Source organism: Poecilia latipinna, unplaced genomic scaffold (assembly GCF_001443285.1).
Source record: "Poecilia latipinna isolate Pla-1442-1.1 unplaced genomic scaffold, P_latipinna-1.0 Scaffold407, whole genome shotgun sequence".
NCBI lineage: Eukaryota > Metazoa > Chordata > Actinopteri > Cyprinodontiformes > Poeciliidae > Poecilia > Poecilia latipinna.
Window position 1 is genome coordinate 180,374 of NW_015113023.1, and position 14,206 is coordinate 194,579.

Here is a 14,206-nt window from a genome sequence, read left to right on the forward strand (position 1 = left end):
ACCCTCAGGGTGAAGCTTGGACTTAGTTTCCAGATGTAGTCAAACCATAACTTTATAAGAGCGTAAAGCTGCCAGGTTAAAAGCTTCAATACGCAGGGTGACGCTGATCAGTTGGATGGATAAAAAAGCCTGACATCATGACGCGTTGTAACACATTACTCCGGTAGTCTTTTTTATTTATTTATTTTTTTTAAGGATTTTTTCGGCACTAGTTTATTTGACAACAATCTGACTGTAAGGGGGCAGAGAGAGCGGAGAGAGGCCTGGGCCCAGCGAATGGAGGACGGGAGTCGGACTCCTGACTACCGCGGCTAAAGTCTCTGTATGAGGGGCGCCGTGCTAACCACCGCACCGCGCAACGCCCCTATTGCGGTAGCCTATGCTGTAATTTACAGATTGTCTTTGTTAAATTATTTACATTTTTATACAATTTGAGCTTTCTGACGAACTCACCTAGTCCACCTTCTTTCATTTCCTTGGAAAAATCTGTTTTGTCATGTGATTGCGACTAGTCGACTGGCCCAGTAAAATAATTGCAGAGAAAAGAATCGACTAGTCGACTAATTGGTGCAACCCCTAGTCTGCATTGAATCCTGCCTTTTGTTCCCAGTGTTGTGACTGGAACGGCATCACTGCTATTCAAGCACATGCTTCGTTAAACAGCAAATTGCTCGTGTTTTCTTTCTCCCACACACTGCAGATTACATTTTTCTGCTCCTGGTCTGACTGTTTAGCCCTCCTCAGGTCTTCAGAAACAGGGTAATTTAAACCACATGAGGTTTTGACTCTGTGCTCGCTCCTGTGGAGTTGAACTGTGCACTTTCAGGAGTTTTTCTTTTTGTCTGGTTTTGGCGCTTCCTGCGGTCTGACCGTGACATCTGCTGTGCTCCTCCTGAGCATCCCAGTAAGAAACCAGGTCCACTGGACTCGGTGAGCCTTGCCCTGTGCCCTTACCCGTTGTGCGTTGCACCGATGCCATCCTCTTCCCTCTCGCCTCCCCGCTGTCTGACCGTGACATCTGCTGCGCTCCTCCTGAGCGTCGCGCTACAACCACCGGAGGTTAAACCAAAACCAGGTCCAGATAATTCATGTGTTTTGCATCTGCCTTTTTAACGAGCTCTTCCCTTGCGCTCTGCTTTCTACTTCCTCTGTATTGATGCCGGTCGGTTACATCATCAGGCATTACCGCAGTTAGTCGGCAGATTACAGATCTGTATTGTTGGCTAAATTTCTATTGTTTCTTCCGTATAATGTTTATATCGCTCATTCCCATCTGTGGTGTTTAAAATGTGCTCTTGTGTTTAGCTCATATCTTAGTAACTTTTAATATTTTTGCTGCTGTTTGTAATTTTGGTTCATAAAAGCAGATCTCTCTTGTAAATGAGATCTTGGGTCCCATTAAGACAACCTGCACAAATTAAGGTCAATTCGACAACCTTAATTACAATCTTTGAAACTAAATTATAAATTTGCTGGCAGTGCCAACAGATTCACTTACTGTGACTTTTACAAGTAAAACTTTTCACATTATATTAGGATTTTAATTAAACCAACACATGGTTTTATTTATTTTTTTCATATAAGTGTGAAAATGTGGCATTTGAGTTTAGGTGCCTGTGCTCTGATATCCCAGTTAAAACAACTCAGTGTCTAATTACTGAAGTCAATTAATTTGTAAATCAAATCCACATTTTTTTGCTGTAGGAACTGGACAAACTCTCCATCTCTCTCCTCTCTCCATCCATCTCTCTCTCATCTCTCCTTCTCTCTCCTCCTTCTCTCCCTCCTCCTCTCTCCTCTCTCCATCCATCTCTCTCTCATCTCTCCTCCTCTCTCCTTTCTCCATCTCTCTCCTCTGCGTTCTGGTTTGACGTCTCTCTCGCTCACCAGGGACTCGTCTCGTACGGAGGGAGAAAAGGGACAAACTCCATTTTTACTCTGAGATATTTGACCTGCTCTGCATCAAATGTCTTTTCATCCTGACACATGGAAAGACATTTTTTAAATCTTTTTACCTGTTTCAAGTCGAATATCAATCAGTTAGCTCTTTTATTTCTCTCTGACTCCAGCTGTTTTTTTCTCCTTTTTTTCAAGGTTTTATTTTTCATGCTTTTCTTTGTTCTCTCTGCATTGTTTTTTTTTTTTTAATTCATTTTTTCCGTTCTGAGATTTCAACTCGGTATACATTTCTTCCATTTTCCTCCTGCTGGATGCTGGAAACGTGTTGTTCAGGCTGACAGGGTGTCCAAACCATTTGTGGTACAACATAACCGTTTTTATCTTTTGTAAGCTGACCCGATTAGGAACAGATTAAATGTTAAAACTGAATCAGGTTATTGGCAGGTTTTATGGTTTCCAGGTCATTATGACTTTTTTAATTGTATTTATTTTCCGGCAGCAGGTCATTGGATATTATAAACATCACATTAACTGCAGAGTAAGTTCTCATCGTTTTACTTTCTCATTTAAAAAGCCAATATTGGAGCATTTTTACAAGCATTGCAGGTGAAATCACTATCTGTAACTATTACCTACAGGAAACTCAGGAAAATGTACATTTGTACCCATGCAGAAGTTTAAACAGCAAGTCATCCTCAGTAAGCAGGTTTGAGTTGTTTTCCCTCCTGTTTCTACGTGTTTAAGCGTTTCGGTCTGGACTCTGGGGAAGCTGTATATGCTTGTATGTTCCAGCTGTAGCTGTTAAAATAACCTCTCTGCCTCGCTGTGGTTTATCTGCCACAGTCTATTAATTACAGCTGAACTGAACTCTAAAGAGATTTTCCCACCAGCAGACTTTTAAGCCGTTACACTTCTCGTCTCCCTTTTAAAGAATCGATACAAAGTGGCCTCAGATGTCCGTCTGAACAGTCGGCTGCTGCTGCTGACTTTGCAAACCTCGCCGGTCTCGTATCGTTGAGTCTAGTTGAGATTCACGGCGCGACCTGAAACTGGCCCTCTAAGCCAGATCAATGCACTTCATCTCCCATCTGTCACATGGCACTCAAAGCCTGCTCTGCCACCCAGATTACTGATGTGCTGAGTTATAATTTGGTTGGAGCGGCGGTGTACAGCACCCAGGGCGCTTTGAGAAGCCCCTGGCAGGCCGAGCTGTCATCCCACATTCATCTGTCACTGGGAGAGCTGCGTGGAACAGACAGCTAATATCCTCAGGTCCTTTACAACTGCTTTTGTCAAAGTCTGCATTGTGACAGGAGGCTTCCCACAAACATCTCAGAGCCTGTTTGCCATCTTACCTAAAGTCTGCTTGGACAATGAAGTCCTGTCACCTGTGGCTGCTGCAGTGAAGGCGTGTTTCCACCGGCCTCATCGCCGCTATTCTGTCACAACATAAAGATTTGACTTTATGCTGCAAAGTCACGATACCATAAACAGAAGTATGGATGCAGATTGAGGAGTCAGACAGAGCTGGAGGAAACGGAGAGGTCTGAAAAATGTAGCTATCGCTGAGAAACCATGCGCTGCTTTACTCATCCGGTTCAGCTGCAGAAAACAGTTGAGGTCAGAGGTCAGCAAATTCAAAAACTAAATAATTATGCCCCATATTACTACAAAATAAAAACAACTACAGTGCCATCTTGACCCCTCTGTAGGAGGTTATGAGGAGGTTTTACTGCAGAACTAGATTCCTCATTTTTACAGGCAGATGTTGAACTTTCCCTCCTACTGATGCGTCTACAGTCAGATTTTCTTCCTCTCGCTCAGATTCTGTTTTCTGATCCTTTTAATCCGGCTGCTCATGTAGTTTTCATGGTGGTGAAATCTACACCTCCAGCAGAGGAAGCAGGAATCACCAGGCAGCTTTACTCCAGGAGCAGGAGATCGTCCTGCAGAAATATTAAATATTACTGTAGTTTGATGATGACATGACAACATTTGCAAGCATGATTGGTTTTGAGTGAGAGTCGTGAAATGTTGAAGGCTGTAAATGGAGAATCCAGTTTTTCGGATCTCGTTGGACTCGGCAGCCACAGCAAAACGTTTCTGAACCTTCTGGGTTGGTTTGGACCAGACCGATGATGAAAAACTAAAACTTTCAGCTTTCCTTTGAGGAGACGCGTCGCACACAAATTGACTCAATGTTGCCTAAAAGCAGGGAATAAATCATTTCATTGCATGATAAATTTTAACAAGCTCAATAATTTCTGTTTGCATGATTTATCGTTTCCCTCTTTTCTTTTTTCTCTTCCTACCAAAACTGGTCTTCAGTCTGGTGAACTATATTTGTTTGGTTGGTTTATTTTGCATATTTAAAATGTCTTCCAGTTCCAGTGTTAAATGTTCATTTATAGTTTATGGATTATTATATGCCATTACCATTATATTACTAGAAAATGGTCCCAAAACAGCAATATTGTCATTCATCGTGACAGGATGAAAAGGAGCCAACAGTTTCCACTCAGCTCAGGTTTTCAGGGCGTTTGGTCCAAAGTTGAGACTGTAGAGACAAAATGTTGCTTCTTAATTTTTACTTCTAGTGACACGAAGGGCCTGCATGGTTTATATCTGAACCCGTTAACAATAAATAAACTCAGACTCCTTCATCTGTTCTGATTGTTTTGTTTTGAACCAACAGAAGTGGTGCAGCTGAGCCTGGCGGAGGATCAGCGAATCAGCACCTCGACCGTAACGGTGGGCCTCAGCGCCGTCCTGACCTGCGCCATCCAGGGAACGCTGCGCCCGCCCATCATCTGGAAGAGGAACGGCATCGTCCTGAACTTCCTGGACCTGGAGGACATCAACGTGAGTCCAAACCGGATGTTTTGTTTCCTGAGGCGACAGCAGAGAGTACGGGCCACAGATATTGGTTCTGGATCCATTATTCCTCCAATAACCAATTAATTTCAATCACTAAATAATTTTTACTCATGTAATTTGACTTTCAATTACGAAAGAAAACAAACTGTTAATACTGATATGGTGTTAAGAACACTTTGAAATGTGTTATGAGGATTAATGAACGCTGCTTCTAGAGTGTTTAACTCCGAAGTGAAGTGACGTTTTTGTAAAATCAAAATATGCATCATTAGTTTTCTTTCCACTTCTTAATCACAGATCAATTAATCAATCAATCAGGTTTATTTCTGTAGCACATTTCAACAACAAGGTAGTTCAAAGGGCTTTACATCATAAAACACAAAGTCATCAATGATTGAAACATTGTTTTTTTCTAAGTTCTGTCATCAAAATCATCAAAATGTTTCTAAATCAGCTCTAAATAGGAGGTTTTAGTCTAGATTTAAATGAGCTCAGTGTTTCAGCTGTTTTTCAGTTTTCTGGAAGTTTGTTCCAGATTCATGGTGCATAGAAGCTGAATGCTGCTTCTCCATGTTTGAGAGATCTGGAAGGTCTGGAAGGTTTGGAAGGCCTGGAAGGTTTGGAAGGCCTGGAAGGCCTGGAAGGTTTGGAAGGCCTGGAAGGTCTGGAAGGCCTGGAAGGTTGATCCAACAGCAGCAGATCTTTAATCTGTAATTCAGTGATTTATAAACTAGCAGCAGTTTAAAGTCTCTCAGTGAAGGACTGTAGAACTAGGTGGCGTAGAACCTGGTGGCGTAGAACCAGGTGGCGTAGAACCAGGTGGTGTAGAACCGGGTGGTGTAGAACCGGGTGATGTAGAACCCGGTGGTGTAGAACCGGGTGGCGTAGAACCAGGTGGTGTCTCTACCCTCCTGGTTCTAGTCAGATCTCCAGCTGCAGCTTCTGGTCTGTCAGTCTGACCTGCTGCAGGAATCAAAGCCAGTAAATCCTGGATGAGTTTCTCTGGTCGGAGACTTTAGTCCTCTGGGCCTGAATGTTCTGCAGCTGCTAGAAGGTCCACTGAGGAACCAAAGGGTCAGGTCAGAGGTCAGAGGTCAGCCTGATGTCTGGTTACCAGCTGGAACAACTGGAGCTGTGCGTTGACTGTAGATCTATAACTCTAGATTGTTCCTCTTTGGTAATGTTTCTGAACCCAGACTTTTGGCGCCTCTGTTCGGTTCGCTCAGGTGAAAATGTCATCAGGTGTGTCGGAGCAGAAGTTCGTCTAAAACACGGAGCGGATCCTGAGGAACTGGACTGACCCAGATCAAAACATTGAAGGTTGTGATGTAAGAAAATGAGAGAAGGGGTGTAAATACTTTAGTGAAGAATCATCCTGTGTGGAAATGATTAAATGAATTGTAGAAATATTAACATGCAAATTAAATCTGAAAATTGAATTTGCATTTATTTTGCCTTTTCTCCTTCATAGACGGGAAGGAAAACAGATTCATGGTAAGAGTAAAAGTGAGTCAGACTGAAGGATGCGGCATAATTACCACATAAAAATGCATTGAACTTTTAAATAAAACCTATTACTTAATGTGAGTGGGCTGCCTAATTAATATCTGGTTGATTTTAGCAGTAAGAGGCGCGCTGGGTGGTCTCTTCACATTTATATTAAAATGAACCAATTACAGCCTGTTTTTGAAATGCAAAATGTGAAAATTACGATGCTGCTGAGAGCCGTGAAGAACCCTGAGAGTAGCTCAGCTGATTTATCCTCGTCTTTGTGTTTTAAGTTTGCACAACCTATGTTCCTGCAGACAAAAGCGAAGTGGTTGTCTTCCTTCATCTGCGATACTCAGCTGCAGGAGGGAGGAAGACTAATTACAAGAAAACGAACAAACGAGTGGAAATAAGAGAACAATGATTGCCGAGCATCCTCCATGAAACAATGCGATTAATGTAAGCTCTGCGCTTAATGAACGGCTCCTGTTTGGGTGGAAGCTCAGCGTGGCTCCATCCAGCGCCGCTTCTCAATGTGCTGATTGCAAGTTAATGAGCAGCATGTTGGTCTGCTGGGGTGAAGAGCGAATAAACAGGCTGACATGTTGGGGCCGCGACTCCAGGTGCCTGCAGCTCTGCACAGACCTGGGCCGGAGCAATGGCTGCTGGCGTCCTGTTGGAGCCTAAACACATGAATTAACTTAATGTTTGGCTGCATGGATCCACTGCAGGAAATGGGAGAAAAGAAGCACTTTGTTTTAAACCGGATTGTAGAAAAATATGCAGATAAATCTAATCTAATTCACATGGATGTGATAAATGTTTCATTCGTCTGATTTTTATCAACTGTTCTTGTCAGAGGAGTCACTAAGGACAAATTAAAAACATAATTTAACAGAAAATAGATTCTGCATTATTACTAATTAATCACAAGTAGATTTGTGCAAAAACTGAATAAAATGTGTGCAGCTTTAGTTCATGTTCTTCAGACAGAATAAAAGATATTTTCAACTGTAACAGAAAGAATAACCTCTGGCTCATTTCTGTTCAAAGGCTGCACTTGATTCTTCATTCACTGTCATGTTTACACTGTAAAAACACAAAACCTCACCGAGTAGATTTAACCTAGTTTCTATTGAACATGCCTTAGTCCACTGAAATCAGAGGAAATTAACTCACAACTAACTTTTCACCAGACAGGAGCTTGATTCACATCAACAGATCCCTAATGTTGATGAAACACAGAATATCCCCATATTTGTATTAAATAATCTGCCAGTGGAACCAGAACTTCCTCATCAATATTAGGGAATTATTGGCTTTAAAAAGCTGAAGTGAGAACGTCGGACCATCAGATCCGTGCGATCTGCCGCTCGGTGGGACGGCAGAGAGTTTAATGCTTTAATTTGCGCTAACTTGTAGCAGGAAGTCCCTGCTGATTGGCTCACGCTGCACCAACCACTCTGGCTCATTCATCAGCCTAATGGGCTTTATATTTTTAACCCTTGCCATTTATCAGACTGAGGCAGCGTCATGAGGGGAGAGCAGGATCAAATCCCCAAATGCCTGCTTCAGCTCAACAGGGAAACCCTTGATTCATGGTTTGTCTTCCTTCCCCCATCACTCTTTCTCTCCCCTGTCTCTTCCCATCATTCCCTGCTGCTGCAGTCCTCCTCTCTGCAGTCCATCAAGCTGCCTGCGTTTCCCACCGGCTCCCTGTGGATCTGCTGCACCCAGTTCTTCCCTCGTTCTGTTCCCATCTCCACCAGTCCTAACTCCTCTCCTCCATCTCCTCCTGTGCTGCAGGACTTTGGGGACGACGGCTCGCTGTACATCACCAAGGTGACAACAATTCACATGGGGAACTACAGCTGCCATGCCTACGGCTACGAAGACCTCTATCAGACTCATGTGCTGCAGGTGAATGGTCAGTAGTGGCTCAATTCTCTCCTAAAATTCCTGAAGAAATGATAAAAACATTTGTCTTTGTCCTGCTTTGTGGATGCCAGAAAAAGACTTTTTGTTTTGTTGCATTTCAAATAAAATCAGAACAACAAACTACTGGGTAGTCTGGGTTAGAGAGGCCAATTTAAACCCTTTGCCTTCAACAGATGTTGCTGCATGATTAGTATGTGTGGATCCAGAGGATCTCTGCATCTCCAGGTTTCATCTCCAGGTTCCACCGTCGCTCCGGGTGGAAAGGAGACGAATCGTCTTTTCTCCATGCGGGAAATTTCAGAATATAAACAATAACATGCCATACTTTTAGTGGCGTAAATACTTTTCCAAATTAGTTTAAACAATTTTAAAACAGCTCTAAGCATTTTAAATAGAATATTTAGAATATTATTTTTGGTATTTTTAGTTTCCTTATGCTTTGGGCCGGCTCTGCCTGCATATAAACTATTAGACCTGATTATTTAAAGCTTCGTCTGAATGCCACAGGATATTTTATTTTTCTAAAAATCCACAAACAAACCTGAGCTGGTAGAAAACTGGTAACATCAGAACAAATCTCTGACCTCCTCAAACCCCCAATTAAAACTTTTTCAATAAAAATATGTGATCGCTTGGTTTTTCTGCCCACTAAATAAATTAATGTAATTAATATGAAACAAAACGCAGCAGATTTTCTTCTTGTGCTTCAGAGTGAAAAGAGGAGCCGTGCAGACAGAGAGGATGTCTGGGGAGGCGTTATCAGCAGAGGGCAATTACCAAATGTTTGCTTTGGGTATTCAGGGTATTTCAAAAAAGATAGGAGGAGGTGAGATAAGGTGGAATGGAGAGGAGCCAAGAGCCACATTAGACTAAGTGGGCGGTTTGCATCCCGCTTCGCCGCTACAGCAATCTGTTCGCTAGGAGAACGACGATGCTGCAGCTTTCCCTGAGTACTGTAAAACTCTGCTCCATATTATCTTACCAGTGTGACGCCATCGCTGTTGAAAATGTGTCTGCACCATAAAGTAACACCTAATAAACACTGAAGAGGAGTTGTAAAGTACGGCTTCCATCCAAGTAAACAACAGTTTAAGAGCCAAACATGCAGGGAGAATCGATTGAGGATGTTGGGAGAATTTCCTTGTTTTGAAAGAGGAAACGAGTTTTTACCGCTGCTCCGTTTCTGGTTTTCATGGAGTCAACAGGCTGGAGCTCAAACAGATGACGAAAAATACAAAATATTACCACATAAGAGATTTGCACTAACTTAGACGGCGCTTCTAAGGAAGATACAGGAGCTTGTTTTAAGTCAGTAATTCCTTAATATTGGTGAAAAATTACTGGATTCATTGGCAGATTATTTCTGCCAATGGATCCAGTAATTCCAGTAAAAGTTCCAAACTGGAACTTTTTCATCAAGATTAAAGAATTATTGATTTTAAAAAAGCTCCTGTTTCTTCATGAAAAGTTACTTGAAAGTTGGTTTTGTTTTATTTTGATAAGATATTTGTACTGGAAACTAGACCAGAATACTTGGTAAGATTTTGTGTTTTTGCAGTGTAGTTCGCTGCAGGTGTTTAGATGCATTTAGGAGCAGCTGCGTCCAATTCACCGCAACTCTGATTTATAAAGACAACGCATGCAAGGTTTGATAAATCAGAGTTTTTTTGTGCACTGCACATTTCAGAATTTCTCCCTAAAATACAAACGTTGGTATCAAAGCTGAGCACGCTTTAATGAAGCTAAATGTAACACATTAATATACTTTGTTTGTTTGCAGTTTAAGCTGATTTGCAGCTTTAGTGCAAATCAGCTTTAATGCCATTTAGGTGAATTTGTTGCACTGGATTTTATTTAAGGACGTCAGTAAAGTCGACAAAGACAAAAACATGCCACACATTTCAGATTTTATCTGTTAAATTTCGTATAAATTGGATGCATTAATTTCCTTCCAGTGGTGATTTTAAATCACTTCTTAAAAGTTTAATTGAGGCCTGACAGTAACTTTTCTGTGATGTTTTATTTTTATTTCCTTTTTTTCTCTTTTCATCAAGTTGTTCTATTGTGTTGTTTTTGTGCAGCTTTAAACCCGTTTTTAAAATGTTACATAAATAAATCTGACCTGCTGGACTGACAGAAAACTGACAGAAAATCCTGAAAAGTTTCCAGAGATTTGAAGATTGTTGAGAAAAGGGATACAAAGAAAAGAAAATGTTCAGTATGTGACTATGATGAAATGCTAAAGCAGTCTTAATAGTGACTAAAAATAAAGGTAATGATCCAGAGAGTCGTCAGATTTACTGAGGTTAAAGGTCAAAGTGATGTAGGCTGTTGAAAAAGAGAGCAGCAGGTTTGCATCAGCGTCGAACTGCATCCCACCTGCTCATGGAAAATATTACCTCATATTTCCTTTGACTTTCAACTCTTCAGCATTCTCTGGCACTCGTCCCCCCAGAGGACGCAGTAAGCGGCCGAGTCGTCCAACATCTATTTCATGCAGGGCCAGAGCTGTAATAACGGCCCCCAGACTCTCGCATCCTTGTTATTTGTGAATATATTTCACGGCGGGTGAGATTAATTCTCTACCACGGAGCGTTTGGGTGTTTGTGTGTTTTATGCCCTGGGATTTGCGGCCCACCATGAAACGGGACGTAATCATGTCTTCACCTGTCCCTGCGCCGTGTGCCCAGTCCCTCCGGTGATCCTGGTTTACCCGGAGACGCAGGCCCAGGAGCCCGGCGTGTCGGCCAGCCTGCACTGCCACGCCGACGGCATCCCCGACCCGAAGCTGCTCTGGCTGAAGAACGGCATGGACCTGCAGCTCAGCTCCTCCACTCAGCTCTCCCTCTTAGGTGAGGAGCTGCTTTTATTACAACTGGAAAAAACAAACTGCTCTTGATGCTAAAAAATCCAGAAAAGAGGAAAAATGATTTGCAAACCTGCATCATCCTGTAAATATACAACAAACTACAGAAATTTAATTTCAATAAATTATCATGTTTGGTTTGTTTATTTGCCAAGTACAAATAATAATAAAAAACATTAACAGTTTATGTAATTAGAATTAAAACTATGAAATATTTTGTGCAACTTGACATTTAATGTTTGGCTGCAGAGGATTTTTCTAAAATAGTTTTCAGAAACATGGAGAAAGGACTTCAGCGTCATCCTGGGCGCTCCGCTTCTCCTCTGCAGGTTGCAGCCAATTTTGGTTCATTTGACAACAAAAAGGCTCCTAAAAGCAAAGAGACGGCAGATCAAGAAAGGCTGCAAATAAAACATCAGCTTTTTTCTGAGAGTTTCTGGATGTTCTGTCAGAGAGACGGGCGGAGCGGAGCGGCTCCTTTATGGCCCAATTCTCATTAAGGAGAGTTTATTTGGCACCTGTGGGTCATTAGCTTTGGTTACAGCCTGTTATCAACCCACCGACACTCAGACTGAAGCTGCCTCTGGTCCACAGGCTCATAAACAACGAGCCACAGATCAACCAGCAAACAACTTGGAGAAATAAAATGATTCAGATTCTATGTAACAAAATCATGGAGGTAAAACAGTTGATTTCAAGATGTATTAAAATATATTAACATTCAAAATATATTAAATGAAAATGTAATTTTGTCAAATTCAGTGATACTTTAGGTATTTTGCAGCGTTATTTTACAACTCAAAGTGTTGATAACATAAAAATGGAGCCTAACGTTTTTAGTGAGCACTTCAGAGCGTCTGACAGAAACTGGATGTAAATGTGAGCATAAATATAATAATCGGTCCAAACGGGGAGGAAAACGTCGGTGTTTGTTGGAGGCTTCCAGAGGAACTGGACCCTCCTCAGGGGCTGAGCTGTGAGCGGAGGGTTTCCCAGGTCGGGTCCGAGTGCAGCGGCTCGGCTCATCAAGGCTTCTGCAAACATCAGAGTTGATGGATTTTCCTGAACACCGACCGTCTACATCACCTGGTCTGTAGAGCCAGAACAATGCAGCGTTGTTCAGGATGAAGGAGGTTTGCTCTGATGTTCCTCAGGTTTATTCCTGTGATGTGAAGGAAATCTCCTGATTCTGGGAATCCAAGCAGCACTGATCCAAACGAGGCTTTTCTGATTCATATTAACTACAACGGCAGAGCAGCCGTGATTCATCATGTTGTATTATGTTACATCTGAGCTTGGAGTCATTTTGCACTCATGAGGCCATTTTTCCAGGTGATTAAACCGTTTCCTCCTCCGCACCTTAAAGTAGAAGCTGGTGTTTATGGGTAATCATCTCCCTCTGCTCAGTTTGTTCATATTACCATCCAGTTGATTATGAACATGAGACTGTTGAGAGCCGAGGTCAAACAGTAAATACATGTTCTCTGCCTGAGATGCACATTGAACGGAGAAATGTTTGGATCAATGTAAAGGACAGAAAGCTGCTGGCGAACGGCGGCTAGCGTTTAGCCGTCAGGTTGTTGTTAAATGTGTGTGTGATTTAAATAAAGCTGACGGACCGAATGTTGGGAAACGTTGGAGTGTTTTTGGTGTTGAAGCCTGAAACATGTAGTGGCGCTGTTGCTATGGCAACCAGTCTGCGCGTAGCGTAGCCGACACAGAGAGCGAGAAAAATTTGTTAACGTTTTTTCTGCGTTATTTTCCCTTTCCTGCGGCGCTCTGCACTAAACCAGCAGCTTCATCTATTAGCGTTCCGACGCAGCAGCGACGACGGAAAGGAAAAGGAATAATTGTCTGTTCGTCCTCCGGTGTTTCCAGATGTAAACAGTAACAGTTGGTTGATAGCGTAGAGAACATGCAGTTCACCGTTTCTGTTTGCTGTCCTGGTAGCCAACGGCAGCGAGCTCTTCATCGCCAGCGTGCGTTACGAAGACACCGGCGCTTACACCTGCATCGCCAAGAACGAGGTGGGAGTGGACGAGGACATCTCCTCTCTGTTTGTGGAAGATTCGGCCAAGAAAACGCGTAAGTCACATCTTATTTATTTACCGCTCAGATACATGTAAAAGCAAACGTCTAAATAAAAAAAATAAGACAAATGATGCAACACAGCATTAAATAAAAGATCTGACCCAAAAGTAAATCAGGACATTTAAATCTAATTCATTTGTTTTTCCTGGTGTGATGAAATGATTTGGAGCCAAAAGCAGAAACTTATAAAACATGAATGTACATGTGAGGGAATTTATGTCAACAATTTGATTAAAAAGCAATAAATGTGTTTCAGACAGAGACGAAGAATCTAGTTTAATTCATCCAGTAAAGTTTTTAGAAAAGCTTGAATGTGTTTTTGTTTTGGGCCTTTTTAAGGTAGTAAACACTAAATATAGATGCTCCGTGTGGAATAGATAAAATGAGTAAATAAATTCAGATTCTTGGTCTTAGGTGAGCAAAGTCATATTTTTATTCCATCCTTGAAAGACAGTTTTAAAAAAAGAAGAGATTTATTTATTCTCATGAAGAATGTATGAGAACCAGGAAATAATCTGAAGCGTTGAAAAAATGTTTTTCTGTATATTTTGCTTTTATTTTTAACACTGTAGAATCTGTGGCTTAGAAATGCAAATGTTCATTTCTAATCCCTGTCGAACACATTCAGATAAGATCCAGAAAGATCAAGATCCCGTCATTTACAGAGCCAACCGTGGATGAATAATTGATTTATTTATAAAACCCTTTTCATCGCCGCACTCACAAAGCACTTAAGATCATAAGAGATCTAAACACATAAGGCGTAAAAGGTCAATAGAAATAAAAACATGAAAGAAGCCGCTACAAGAACACATGCAAATAGAAAGATGCTAAATCCAGGATGTACCGACGGAAGAACAGATTTGCCTTTAAGTGTTTTTTAAAGAACGAAGTGATTAAAGCAGATAGTTTCACACCGCAGGGCCGGAGCCTGGGAGGCCGATTCTGTTTCTCATCTGCAGAGGAACGACGAGCGAAGAGAAGAGAATCTGTAGGCGAACAGGGACACCAGGGTCCGATTCGGTTGGATGAATATGAGACGGGTTT

General features: G+C 41.8%; 1 protein-coding gene across 3 annotated transcripts in view; it reads left to right on the forward strand.

Annotated features, from left to right (window-relative positions):
• The window catches only part of fstl4 (follistatin-like 4), a 193,251-nt gene that overhangs the window by 162,183 nt on the left and 16,862 nt on the right, over positions 1–14,206 (forward strand). For all 3 annotated transcript variants that reach the window (XM_015037466.1, XM_015037465.1, XM_015037467.1), the window contains exons 7-10: positions 4,595–4,761; positions 8,071–8,191; positions 10,893–11,054; positions 13,019–13,153. In XM_015037466.1, the coding sequence (XP_014892952.1) occupies positions 4,595–4,761; positions 8,071–8,191; positions 10,893–11,054; positions 13,019–13,153 (585 nt within the window). The remainder of the gene's footprint in view (positions 1–4,594; positions 4,762–8,070; positions 8,192–10,892; positions 11,055–13,018; positions 13,154–14,206) is intronic.